General features: G+C 40.0%; 1 protein-coding gene across 8 annotated transcripts in view; it reads right to left on the reverse strand.

Annotated features, from left to right (window-relative positions):
- Nucleotides 1-344: 344 nt before the first annotated feature.
- MAP9 (microtubule associated protein 9) overlaps nt 345-14,836 on the reverse strand; it is a 51,658-nt gene continuing 37,166 nt past the window's right edge. For 4 of the 8 annotated variants that reach the window (XM_065904121.1, XM_065904120.1, XM_065904118.1 and 1 more), the window contains one exon: nt 8,699-14,127. In XM_065904121.1, coding sequence (XP_065760193.1) covers nt 14,099-14,127 — 29 coding nt within the window. In that variant the 3' untranslated portion in view covers nt 8,699-14,098. The other 4 variants (XM_065904123.1, XM_065904124.1, XM_065904125.1 and 1 more) reach the window with 4 other exon arrangements.

Genomic DNA, 14,836 nt, shown 5'->3' on the forward strand with positions numbered 1-14,836 from the left:
CGATGCTCCTTTATTTCTCTAAGCTTCATTTATACTTAAACCAAGAAGGAGGCATCACAAAGAAAATTCTTCCCCATGTACATCATCTTAAGATAACAGTAATTAGAACTCTCACTAGGCGCCAGAGCACAGGAATGGCATCCTGATTTAGATTAGGGGTAATCGTAAAAAGGCTGTCTGTCTGCGTCCTGTGTGCATTCAAGGCTTACTAGTGTTGTGTTTATCTTTGGATAGTAAATTCAGAGGGGTGGCGGGACAGAGAGCTATGTCCTTGAAGGAACCCTCGATAATCAAGGCAGCTCCCAGAGTCAGCTCTTTCAAGCCGCTCCCCGCAGGGTCAGTCATAATTTATTCAAATTTAGTTATTTAGGTTGTGTGAGTGTCACAGGATGGAATACATAATATGGCAGAATGTGACTATATTAGAAATGTATGGGAAAACTCAGTTGTAGGGGTTGGAGTAAAAGGTGCTAACCTAAGTTAACCCCGAAAATGAACAGAATCTGTAGACAAAAGGCAAAATGGACTGTGCATAAACAGTGGGCTTTATTTTATGGAGTTCTTTTCCAGGGTGTAGTAGCTAAGGATGCTGAAACCTCCGCTCATGTAACCTGGAAAGGAGCAATGCACAGATAAATGGCAGATGGTAGGAGCCAGGCTCCTCACTGTGGGAGTGGGAAGTTACAGATAAGCAAGGGGAAAGTCTCTGCCTTCATAATCATAGATCTGGGCTTCCTGGGAGGATGACATGAGGAGTTGATTGCCCAGGAAAAAATGTACAGATCTTCACCCTGGAAAGGCCTGGCTGACATAGGAACCTCACACACCATCTTTCTACCCATACCTGCTGCAAGCACTCAGCCCTCCATGATCTGTTAGTTGCAACTTTTTAGATATTCTAATCCCCAGGCTGATAAAGGAGTATAAGGGTCTTGCTTACCCTTACACTGTCCCAGAATCCAGGCCCTGAAGGTTGGAGCCAGGATGGGGGTACCTGGGCCTCTAACCTGCAGTTGGCTGGAAGAAAGGAGACCAGTCCTGAGGGCCGGGATTCCCTGGAGTCTGTGAGCCCTGGTGCCCTGATGAAATTCATCCCCAGTGGGGACATGGGCAAGGTCTGCAGTCGTTCTGTTTTCCTCTGATGAAGCCCAGCAGCACTGCTCTCAGAAGTCTCATGGCGGTGTTTCAAACAACACAGTGGTTTTACAAATGAACAAGAGCAGGAAGCCTTCAAGTGAGTATAAACTCACTTGACAAACCTCCATTTGTCTAGCTCCTTGGAAACCTGAGGATAAATCTTATTAATGTTTCAAAGTCCTTATACAAGTTCTTTACCCATCTTTCAGTAAATTGAGCTTCTTATTTAGGACAAAAACTTCAGGACATTAGACTTGACAATGATTCCCTGGTATGATACCAAAGGCATAGGCAACAACAATTACTAATAAAAAATGAACAAAGTTTGTTGCTGTTCAGTGGCTCAGTCATGTCCAAGTCTTTGCGACCCCATGGACTGCCAGGCTTCCCTCTCCATCACCATCTCCTGGAGCTTGATCAAACTCATGTCCATCAAGTTGGTTTTGCCATCCAATCATCTCAATCTCTGTCATACCCAGTAGGATGACTACTCTCAAAAAAACCAGAAAATAACAAATGTTGATAAAGATATGAACAAATTGGACCCCTTGTTGGTGGGGATAGAAAATGGTACAGCCACTGTAGAAAGAACTATGGCAGTTCCTCAAGAACTTAAAAATAGGACTCTCCTAGCGGTCTAGTGGTTAAAAATCCACCTGCCAATGCAGGGAACACTGATTCTAGCCCTGGTCGGGGAAGATCCCACATGCCACAGTGCAACTAATCCCACATGCTGCAACTGATGAAGCTCGCATACCTAGAAGCCATGCTCTACGAGAGAAGCCAATGCAATGAGAAGCCTGCACACTGTAACTAGAGAGTAGAGAAAATGTATTGTAGCCTGGTCAGTGTAATGGTGCAGATGCAATTACCACATGGCTGTGTCTTCCTAGGGCTTCCCTCGTGGTTGAGATGGTAAAGAATCTGCTTGCAATGTGGGAGACTGGGTTCAGTCCCTGGGTTGGGAAGAGCTCCTGGAGAAGGGAATGGTTACCCACTCCAGCATTCTTGCTTGAAGAATTCCATGGACAGAGAAGCCTGGCAGGGTATAGTCCATAGGGTTGCAAAGAGTCAGATACAACTGAGTAACACTTTCACATATACTGAAGTAGCCCTTACTAAATATGATGGGAGAAGGCAGAAAATACTCACCAAACAGCAAGAGAAGTGGTGACTGGACTTGTGATTGGGCTTAAGTCATGCATAGGTTGTCCTCGGACATGACTGCTTCCTGGTACAGATCATAGCTCAGGCTTGAAGTGCCCTGGGCATAAGACTGTCGTGGGGTTTTTGTATGGTATGTGTCAGTCAAGGAGCAAGCAGGATCAGACATATACTCAGGTCAATCAGCATCCCCTTCTCCTATCTCTTCCCTAGACTCTGAGATGTCTGGAACTAATTCTCTCAAATCTATCATCCACCATCCCTCATACTCCAAAATCTTTCACCTTCACACTTATCTGAATAAAAGGCATCACCATTCATCCACTGGCCCAGGCTATGATGACATCTTGAAATCAGTGTTGATTTTTCTCTATCCTTCATATCTCATACTCAGTGCACTAGAAAAGTCTATTTTTCTATCTCCCAAAACAGCAAGGAGATCAAACCAGTCAGTCCTCAAAGAAATTAACCCTGAATATTCATTGGAAGGACAGATGCTGAAGCTGAAGCTGCAATGCTTTCACCACCTGATACAAACAGCCAACTCATTGGAAAAGACTCTGATACTGGGAAAGACTGAGGGTGAGAGGAGAAGGGGACAACAGAGAATGAGATGGTTAGATAGCACCACTGACTCAATGAACATGAGCAAACTCTGGGAGACAGTGAAGGACAGGGAAGCCTGGTGTGCTGCAGTCCACGGGGTCGCAAGGAGTCAGACAGACTGAGCAACTAAATGACAACAATGAAATTTCTTTATCTGTAGCACTGATGTGATCTTACAAAGTGATCCGTAATAGTTTTCTCATATTGTACGTGTACTGCAGCAAGAAGGCTAATCCTCAGAGCATGAAACCTGATTAACAGTCTCAACTCCTAAGTTCCATAACCTGCTGCATGTTCTGATATTTTAAAATCTGGTTACCACATATGCAGACTGATATAATTTTTAGAGAATAAGAATGTGTAAGTGTGAATATATTCATGTATGTGCATGTATTGTATTTTATATACTATATATATATAAGGACACACACATGTATACAGACATATAGCAGCATGGTAGAGAGAGAAACACAGAAAAATAGAGAGAGGGACTGTACCTTATTCACTCTCAGCTTAATTTTATGTATGTGGGAAAATGCTTTAGAAAATAAAAACTGGAAGAAAATGCAATATGTTAACTATGATTGTCTTTGGGAAATAGAGTGTGGGTGATTTTTGCTTTGTGCATTTTATAGTTATGTAATAATTATATATTTACATTACCTTTGTAATCTCTATAGTGTTTTAAGTAATAAAAAGCTTTATGTCCAAAACTTCAGTCCATTTTAATAAAGTTTTATCAAAAAATATGATTATTTCAGGGGCTTCCCCAGTGGCTCAGTGGTAAAGAATGCACCTGCAATGTAGGGGCCAAGGAGACATGGATTCAATGCCTGGGTTGGAAAGATCACCTGGAGAAGGGCTTCCTGCCTGGAGACTCCTGTGGACAGAGGAGGTGGGCTACAGTCCATAGGGTTGCAAAGAGTTGACCATGACTGAAGCAAATTAGTTGCTTCATGCACACATGATTATTTCATCTTTTGTTGTTGTTGTTCAGTTGGTAAATCATGTATGACACCTTGTGACCCCATGGCTGCAGCACACCAGGTTCACCTGTGCTTCACTATCTTCCCGAGTTTGATAAAATTCATGGTCATTGAGTCAGTGATGCTCTCTAGTCATCTCATCCTCTGATGTCCCCTTCTGCTTTTGCCTTTAGTCTTTCCCAGGGTCTTTTCCAGTGAATCAGCAGTTCGAACCAGGTGGCCAAAGTATTGGAGCTTCAGCTTCAGCATTGGTCCTTCCAATGAATATTAAGAATTTTTGAAAGTTGAGTTTAAAGCCAGCTTTTACACTCTCTTCTGTGAAACCTCACCAAGAGACACTTTAGTTCCTCTTCACTTTCTGGTATTAGAGTGGTGTTATCTGTAGATCTGAGGTTATTGATATTTCTCCCAGCAATCCTGATTTCCATCTTGTGGTCTATCCAGCCCAGCACTTTGCATGATGTACTCTGAATATAAGTTAAATAAGCAGGGTGACAATGTACAGCCTTGACATCTTCCTTTCCCAAAGCCAGTTATTCCATGTCCACTTCTGTTGCATATAGACCTGCACACAGGTTTCTCAGGATAGGGTCCACGTTCAAGGTCAGGAGGGGCGGCCTGAGGAGATACTCCTCATCCAGGGTAAGAAGCAGTGGCGGCACTTTGCTGGAGCAGCTGTGAAGAGATACCCTATGTGCAAGGTAAGAAAAACCCAAGTAAGACGGTACGTGTTGGGAGAGGGCATCAGAGGCCAGGCACACTGAAACCATAATCACAAAAAACTAGCCAATCTAATCACATGGAGAACAGTCTTGTCTAACTCAATGAAACTAAGCCATGCCATGCGGGGCCACCCAAGCCGGACGGATCATGGTGGAGAAGTCAGACGGAATGCGGTCCACTGGAGAAGGGATTGGCAAACCACTTCAGTATTCTTGCCTTGAGAACCCCATGAACAGTATGAAAAGGCAAAATGATAGGATACTGAAAGAGGACTCCCTAGGTTGATAGGTGCCCATTATGCTACTGGAGGTCAGTGGAGAATAACTCCAAAAAGAATGAAGGGATGGAGCCAGAGCAAAAAGAATACCCAGTTGTGGATATGACTGGTGATAGAAGCAAGGTCCGATGCTGTAAGGAGCAATGCTGCATAGGAACCTGGAATGTTACATCCATGAATCAAGGCAAATTGGAAGTGGTCAAATAGGAAATGGCAAGAGTGAATGTCAAAATTCTAGGAATCAGTGAACTAAAATGGACTGGAATGGGTGAATTTAACTCAGATGATGATTATATCTACTACTGTGGGCAGGAATCCCTTAGAAGAAACGGAGTAGCCATCATAGTCAACAAAAGAGTCTGAAATGCAGTACTTGGATGCAATCTCAAAACCAATAGAATGATCTTTGTTTGTTTCCAAGGCAAACCATTCAATATCACATTAATACAAACCTATGCCCCAGCCAGTAACACTGAAGAAGCTCAAGTTGAACAGTTCTATGAAGACCTACAAGACCTTTTAGAACTAACACCCAGAAAAGATGTCCTTTTCATTATAGGGGACTGGAATGCAAAAGGAGGAAGTCAAGAAACACCTGAAGTAACAGGCAAATTTGGCCTTGGAGTACGGAATGAAGCAGGGTTAATAGAGTTTTGCCAAGAGAACGACTGGTCACAGCAAACACCCTCTTCCAACAACACAACAGAAGACTCTACACATGGACGTCACCAGATGGTCAACACTGAAATCAGACTGATTATATTCTTTGTAGCCAAAGATGGAGAAGCTCTATACACTCGGCAAAAACAAGACCAGGAGCTGATTGTGGCTCAGATCATGAACTCCTTATTGCCAAATTCAGACTTAAATTGAAGAAAGTAGGGAAAACCACTAGACCATTAAGGTATGACCTAAATCAAATCCCTTATGACTATACAGTGGAAGTGAGAAATAGATTTAAGCGACTAGATCTGATAGACAAAAGTGCCTGATGAACTATGGACGGAGGTTCGTGACATTGTACAGGAGACAGGGATCAAGACCATCCCCATGGAAAAGAAATGCAAAAAGGCAAAATGGTTGTCTGAGGAGGCCTTAAAATAGCTGTGAAAAGAAAAGAAGTGAAAAGCAAAGGAGAAAAGGAAAGATATTCCCATTTGAATGCAGAGTTCCAAAGAATAGCAAGGAGAGATAAGAAAGCCTTCCTCAGCAATCAATGCAAAGAAATAGAGGAAAACAACAGAATGGGAAAGACTAGAGATCTCTTTAAAAAAATTAGAGATACCAAGGGAACATATCATGCAAAGATGGGTTTGATAAAGGACAGAAATGATATGGACCTAACAGAAGCAGAAGATATTAAGAAGAGGTGGCAATAATACACAGAAGAACTGTACCAAAAAGATCTTCATGACGCAGATAATCACGATGGTGTGATCACTCATCTAGAGCCAGACATCCTGGAATGTGAAATCAAGTGGGCCTTAGGAAGTATCACTATGAACAAAGCTAGTGGAGTTGATGGAATTCCAGTTGAGCTCTTTCAGATTTTAAAAGATAATGCTGTGAAAATGCAGCATTCATTATGTCAGCAAATTTGGAAAACTCAGCAGTGGCCACAGGACTGGAAAAGGTCAGTTTTCATTCCAGTCCCAAAGAAAGGCAATCCCAAAGAACGCTCAAACTACCAGACAATTGCACTCATCTCGCATGCTAGTAAGGTAATGCTAAAAATTCCAAGCCAGGCTTCAGCAATACGTGAACCGTGAACTTCCAGATATTCAAGCTGGTTTTAGAAAAGCCAGAGGAACCAGAGGTCAAGTTGCCAACATCCGCTGGATCATCAAAAAGCCAGAGAGTTCCAGAAAAACATCTCTTTTTGCTTTATTGACTATGCCAAAGCCTTTGACTGTGTGGATCACAATAAACTGTGGGAAATTCTGAAAGAGATGGGAGTACCAGACCACATGACTTGCCTCTTGAGAAACCTATATGCAGGTCAGGAAGCAACAGTTAGAACTGGACATGGAACAACAGACTGGTTCCAAATAGAAAAAAGGAGTACGTCAAGGCTGTATATTGTCACTTTTCTTATTTAACTTAAATGCAGAGTACATCATGAGAAATGTTGGGCTGGAAGAAGCACAAGCTCGAATCAAGACTGCTGGGAAATATCAATAACCTCAGATATGCAGAGGGCACCACCCTTATGGCAGAAAGTGAAGAGGAACTAAAAAGCCTCTTGATGAAAGTGAAAGAGGAGAGTGAAAAAGTTGGCTTAAAGCTCAACATTCAGAAAACTAAGATCATGGCATTTGGTTCCATCACTTCATGGGAAATAGATGGGGAAACAGTGGAAACCATGGCTGACTTTATTTTTGGGGCTCCAAAATCACTGCAGATGGTGATTGCAGCCATGAAATTAAAGTTGCTCTCTCCTTGGAAGGAAAGTTATGACCAATCTAGACAGCATATTAAAAAGCAGAGACATTACTTAGTCAGCAAAGGTCCGTCTAGTCAAGGCTATGTTTTTTCCACTGGTAATGTATGGATGTGAGAGTTGGACTGTGAAGAAAGCTGAGCACCAAAAATTTGATACTTTTGAACTGTGGTGTTGGCGAAGACTCTTGAGAGTCCCTTGGACTGCAAGGAGATCCAACCAGTCCATCCGAGAGGAGATCAGTCCTGGGTGTTCATTGGAAGGACTGATGCTGAAGCTGAAACTCCAGTATTTTGGCCACCTCATGCAAAGAGTTGACTCATTGGAAACGACCCTGATGCTGGGAGGGATTGGGGTCAGGAGGAGAAGGGGACGACAGAGGATGAGATCACTGAATGGCATCACCGACTCGATGGACGAGTTTGAGTAAACTCCGAGAGTTGGTGACGACAGGCAGGCTGGCGTGCTGTGATTCATGGGGTCGCAAAGAGTTGGACACGACTGAGTGACTGAACTGAACTGAAAGAGGTCTGGTAACTTTCATCTCTTTAAGAATTTTCCACAATTTGTTGTTATCTATACAGTCAAAGACTGCTGTCTATCTATACAGTCCAAAGCTGCTGCTGCTGCTGCTAATTCGCTTCAGTTGTGTCCGACTCTGTGGGACTGGTTATACGGGTCACTAAGGCCTTTCTTGTATAGCTCTTCAGTGTATTCTTGCCACCTCTTAATTTCTTTTCCTTCTGTTAGGTACTTACCATTTATGTCCTTTATCACCCCTATCCTTGCATGAAATGTTCCTTGTCTATTTCCAGTTTCCTTGAATAGATCGCTAGTCTTTCCATTCTTTTGTTTTCCTCTATTTCTTTGCATTGTTTTCTTAAGAAGGCCTTCTTATATCCTCTTCCTATTTTCTGGAACTCTGCATTCAGTTAGACATATCTTTTTCGCCATTGCCTTTTGCTTCTCTTCTTGCCTCAATTGTTTGTAAACCTTTCTCAAAGAACCACTTTGACTTCTTGCATTTTTCTTTGGGATGGTTCTGATTACTGGTTCCTGCACATGTTATAAATGTCCACCAATAGTTCTTCAGGCACTCTGTCTACCAGACCAAATCCTTTGAATCTATTCATTGTCTCCACTATATAATCATAAAGGATTTGATTTAGGTCATACCTGAATGGCCTAGTACTTTTCCCTATTTTCTTCAATTTAAGCCTGAATTTTGCAGTAAGGAGCTGGTGATTTGAGCCACAGTCAGTTCCAGGTCTTAATTTTAGCACTTTAGCCCACAAATAAAACTCATACCATATTTCCTATCATTATGAAATGAAACTTGGACTCAGTAAATATCACCCAATAAAATATATCTTGAATGATTCACTTTTAATGCATCATATGAAATTATGCTAGTAAAAAGCAGACATTAAACACATGTCCTAAAATAATTCTTAAAACATCCTTTAGGAAGAATTTAGTTCAGTAAGTCAACATTATACAACTACATGTAATACATATGTTTCAAAATAACCAAATAACATGAAATTTTAACAGAAAAGAATTCAGAGAAGCCTCCAGTTAAATCACATAGCATTCTGGTTGCCAATGTATCCAGGAAGCAGGATAATTGATAGCATCTATGCTTTGCATAGAATGGTGGCATGTGGGTTTAAATATTTTTAATAGAGCATTATTGAAAGCAGAGTCAAAATTAAATCAGGACAGTGAGTTTTTTTGTACTAGTTTACTCTTGGGAACAATTTTGAGAAACATCAATTTCTCCTATTTTGTAAAATTATTTTTCTCTACTGTATCTTAGCCCATGATTCAGCATTTTAAAAACTACAGTATTTCCCCACATTTTCCATGAAAATGTAGGTACACAAACAGCTCTGATCTGAGGTTATGGAGAAGGCTGTGGAAGAGCAAGGACACATCTGAGAGTACAAAATCCGATGACATAAATAATGGCAGGTTATCAAAACTGTAGAATGGTGGACAATCTACAGCTGGGAAACCTGGTACCTGAGTTGTAACTCTAGATTTCTTATGGTCCTTTGTGTGAGAACAGGCAAGTGCAGGGCTTTGGAAATAAGTTTCTTTACCTTAGAAATAAGAATATGGGTCAGGTTTATTAAATTATTATAATCTCTTTCAGATGCATAGTTATATCACTCTACTGTACCAAACTTTGGACACGTAACTAACAGCTACTGCTTTGGCAACAGTGAAAAAAACATCAGTCAATACTATTTAAAACAGTAAATGATCTACTCACATTTTCAAAATGTGATGCAATGCAGACCATTGGAATATTGTCATCCCTGAACAATTCTTACTTTCTCTTTCTTTATAATTTTATTAGTTTGTTTTTTGGCTGTGCTGGGTCTTCCTTGCCTCACAGGCATTTCTCTGTCGATAGTTGCAGTGTGTGGTGCTACTCTCTCTAGCTGTGATGCCTGGGCTTCTCATCGCAGTGGCTTCTCTTGTTGCGGAGCACAGGTTTCAGGGTGCACAGATGTCCATAACTGCAGTATACGGGCTCAGTAGTTGCGGCTCCAGGTCCCTAGAACACAGGCTCGAGAGTTGTTGGGCACAGGGTTTGCTGTTCCAGGGCATGTGGGATCTTCCTGGAATGGAGATCAAACCTATGTCTGCTCCTCTGGCAGGCGGACTCTTTACCACTGAGCCACCAGTGAAGCCCCAGTTCTTATTTTCTTACATTAAGAAAAATTTAACCTCTTCCTGATCTAAAACACCATATCATTTTCTTTTTATTTATGTAACACTAATTTTCTTGGTTATTATGAACTTTAATTTTGAATAAAATGGTGGCGCTAGTGGTAAAGAACCTGCCTGCCAATGAAGGAGACATAGGAGACTTGGATTCGACCCCCTGGGTCGGGAAGATTCCCCTGGAGAAGGAAATGGCAACCCACTCCAGTATTCTTGCCTGGAGAATCCCATGGACAGACGAGCCTGGTGGGCTACAGTCACAGGGTCGCAAAGAGTCAGACACGACTGAAGTGACTTAGCACAGTTTTCTTGGTTATTATTAAACTTCAGTTCTGAATAAAATTTTCAGGTCAATGTATGACAAAAACCACTACAATATTATAAAGTAATTCACCTCCAACTAATAAAAATAAATGGAAATAAAATAAAATTTCTAGGGAAATTGTTCTCAGTAATGTTTTAAAATATTCATTAAATTGCTATTTACTTTGAAGTGTCAGCATTTTCCAAGTACTCAATACAGTTTACAAAAGTAGAAGTTTAATCTGAAAATCTGTAGGATTTTAGTGTTTTTAATTCGAATTAATATTCCCTCATATTCCCAGGTGGTGCAGTGGTAAAGAATCCACCTGCCAACGCAGGAGACAGCCAGTTCAGTCTCTGGGTTGGGAAGATCTCCTGGAGGAGAAGGAAATGGGAACCCACTCCAGTATTCTTGCCTGGAAAATACCATGGACAGAGGAGTCTGGCGGGCTCCTGGGGTTGCATCGAGTTGGACATGATTGAGCACACACATATTTTAAGAAAAACTTAATAAATGTTAATGATATTGATATCTGATTATTTTAAAAGAAATACAGGGAAGTCAAATGCCTTAAATAGACAAACGTCTTCAGGAGAATATTACCAGGCTTGATTCTTCTCTTTGGACCTCAAAAAGTAAATTCAATCAGCTCCCAGAACTCAGCTTTATTTCTGCTACAGGAGAAGAGGTTATTCCTTTCTGTTAGACCATTCAGTCAGTACAGCTTGCTGTAAACAGGAAATAATATTTTATTTAGCATAGTAAGGTGAAAATTCTATTTGAGGGAAATGACTTGTTGGGTCTTTGCAAACACCTCATTATCCCTTTTCATTTACCTCACAAGAATGCTATGGAATTAGAAGGTCCCAAATGCAGCTCATCTCTATATTTTAGTGCTACAACTAGACTGTCCAGGGAAGCAGAGATTTATCCTTGTACATTAGTCATGTGTAATGTTAATTTACATTATCAGCCCCATCCATGTTAATCTTGTCACAAACATGAGGTGGGGAAACACATGTCTCAGCATAAGAAGAAAATGAAAACAATGAACACTTACTTATTAAGACTTTCCTTATGCTTTGTTAATTAACTATGATGTGATAACAGTTAATTCACTAAGCATGATAAATTAGATGAAAATGGTCAGAATGCTTAAGAAAATATTTGATGTGAAATCTATCACACACATAGTGAAGATCTCACAGCCATAAAAGTAGGTGTACTTTTTTCTAGTTTTCTTTATCTCCATGGAATTGGCAAGTATCTTTTAAGATCTAAATAGCTAATTCAATACAATAAATACTTAATCTATTCTGGTTTTTTTTTTTTTTTTTTTTTTTTTTTAATCTGTAGCACTGATATGATCTTACAGAGATATCCATGACAGTTTTCTTACTTTGCACATCCACTGCAGCAAGCAGGCTACTCCTCAGAGTGTGAAACCTCCTAACTGTCTCAAAGTCTAAGTTTCATAACCCACTGGGTGTTCTGACATTCAATTAATAGACATGGGCATTTGAACTAACTCCTTAAATATTATGAATTCCTTTTTTCATTTTTGATTGTTTGATTTCTCTCTCAGTACTTTTATCTGCAAAATGAAGGTAACAACACAAACTCTGAATAGCTGTTGTAAAGACAAAAAATAATACTTATAAAGCTCTAGTAGAGCGTATACAACAGATGCTTAATAAACAGCAACTTTACTCTCATCTACTAATGCATTGCCTCAACTCAGAGCATACACTTGGTCTGTGATAAACTAGATGACAAGTATGAGTCTGATTAATGAGGATATGCAGAGATCAAATAAATATATACTCTTTGGACATTTTTTACAAATTATCTTTTCATAATTTCTTCTAAATATAAGTTGTATGACTCTGGATTAGCTAAGAGGACAAAAATTGTCTATTATTGTTATGGCTTTAGTCTAGAAAATAATAGTAATAGCGACCCTGGACTCTTGTGAAATTTCCATAACTAATGGATACCACTACAATGAAAGGGACATCTTTTGATATCAATGAAATGATAAAGTGAGACAAAATTTAGGAATATATATTTTAGAGGTCTGCTCATTATAAAGTGCCTATGATTGTCATTTTAGCAGGAACAGATAAAGTACATTCATATTAAAAACATAAGGCAACATTCTTAAATAAAATGCCTCGATGATTTGAGTGATTCTACTGAACTACTGCCTCAGCTGACCAAAATTCTAAGTTGTACAGTGTAAAAGGAACTACTTTGAGCTAAAGGTTAGTTTTAGAAGAAATAGTATATGTATACTTCACAGTAATTATTCATTTTAAAACCTGAATCTACATGTGCAGTCAATCATTCAGAAAGTTAATTATTTCTATGATTAAGGTATCAGATGATTTTCTTTTGATATTGGGGAATAAACACACTTAAATAACATGCACAGGTTAGTGCAAGTCATCATGGATCATCAGACTGTAAGAATTATCAGGACATGATAAAGGGTTATATATTTCAATGGTTAAAAGCAATCTGATTATTAGCTCTTCATTTTTGGCAATTTACCAGATGGCACAGTAGTAATCTGCCTGCCAATGCAGGAGACACAAGAGACGTGGGTTTGATTCCTGGGTCAGAAAGATCTCCTGGAGAAGGAAATGACAACCCACTCCAGTACTCTTGCCTGGAAAATCCCATGGACAGAGGAACCTGGCGGGATACAGCCCATGGGGTTGCAAAAGGTCAGTCAGATGCGACTGAGCACACAAGCACACACACATCTAGAGATAAAAATGCCTTCACTGGTTTCACTGATTAAACTCCAAAGCATCTTTTTCATTGTCAGCAGAAATAATCAACATTAATCAAAACAGACTTTTCTAACTATAAACAATTGAATGAATAAAGTTAGTTTGGCTAAAATTGTTGAACTAATAAATAATTAAATAAGGCAAGAATCAGTTCACTTCAGTTCAGTCACTCAGTCAGAGTCTCTGACTCTTTGCCACCCCATGGACTGCAGCACCCCAGGCCTGTTTGCCCATCACCAACTTCCAGAGTTTACTCGAACTCATGTCCACTTAGTTGGTGATGCCATCCAACCATCTCATCCTCTGTCGTCCCCTTCTCCTCCCACCTTCAATCTTTCCCAGAATCAGGGTCTTTCAAATAAGTCAGTTCTTTGCATCAGGTGGCCAAAGTATTGGAGTTTCAGCTTCAGCATCAGTCCTTCCAATGAATATTCAGGACTGATTTCCTTTAGGATGGACTGGTTGGATCTGCTTACTGTCCAAGGGACTCTCAAGAGTCTTCTCCAACCCACAGTTCAAAACCAATTCTTTGGCGCTCAGCTTTCTTTATATAGTCTGACTCTCACATCCATACATGACTACCAGAAAAACCATAACTTAGATTAGACAGACCTTTGTTGTCAAAGTAATGTCTCTACTTTTTAATATGCTCTCTAGGTTGGTCATAGCTTTTCTTCCAAGAAGCAAGCATTTTTTAATTTCATGGTTGCAGTCACCATCTGCAGTGTTTTTGTAGCCCCCAAAAATAAAGTCTGTCACTGTTTCCATTGTTTCCCCATCTATTTGCTATGAAGTGATGGGACCAGATGCCACCATCTTAGTTTTCAGAATTATCAAAACACTTTTGAGAACACAATTCTGCTTGGAGGGTTCCATGGAGGAAGTGCCTCATTTTCAAGAAAGGGATGGTGTTTCTTTTGTTTTCGTTCAATTCTTTCCTTCCTTTCTTTTTTTTCCTAAAGAGAAAACAAAACAAACAAACAAAAACTAAAAATGTATATACAAATATGACCATTATTTTCAAATCACGTTGCTTACTGAAGAACAAAATAATCATTATAGGGTATTTAAATGTCATTTGTTAGCTTTGTTAAGTTGCATCTGATTCTTTTCAACCCCATGAACTGCACCATGCCAGGCTTCCCTGTCCTTCAGTATCTTCTGGAATTTGCTCAAACTCATGTCCATTGAGTTGGTGATGCTATCTAACCATCTCATCTTCTGCTGCCCTTTTCTTTCCTTGCCCTCAATCTTTCCCAGCATCGGTTCTTTGAATCAGGTAGTCAAAGTCCTGGAATTTCAGCATCAATCCTTCTAATGAATATTCAGGAATGATTTCCTTTAGGATTTGATCTTCTTGCTGTTCAAGGGACTCTGAAGAGTCTTCTCCAGGACCACAATTTGAAAGCATCAATTGCTCAGTGCTCAGTCTTTTTATGGTCCAAGTCTCACATCCATATATGACTACTGGAAAAATCATAGCTTTGACTATTCGGACCTTGGTTGGCAAAGTGATGTCTCTGTTTTTTAATAGGTTTGCCATGGATTTTCTTCCAAGGAGCAAGCATCTTTTCATTTCATAACTGTAGTCACTATCCAGTGACTTTGAAGCCCACGAAAACAAAATCTGTTACTGGTTCCACTTTCTCCTCATCTATTAGTCAT

Source organism: Muntiacus reevesi, chromosome 13, assembly GCF_963930625.1.
Source record: "Muntiacus reevesi chromosome 13, mMunRee1.1, whole genome shotgun sequence".
NCBI classification, from domain to species: domain Eukaryota; kingdom Metazoa; phylum Chordata; class Mammalia; order Artiodactyla; family Cervidae; genus Muntiacus; species Muntiacus reevesi.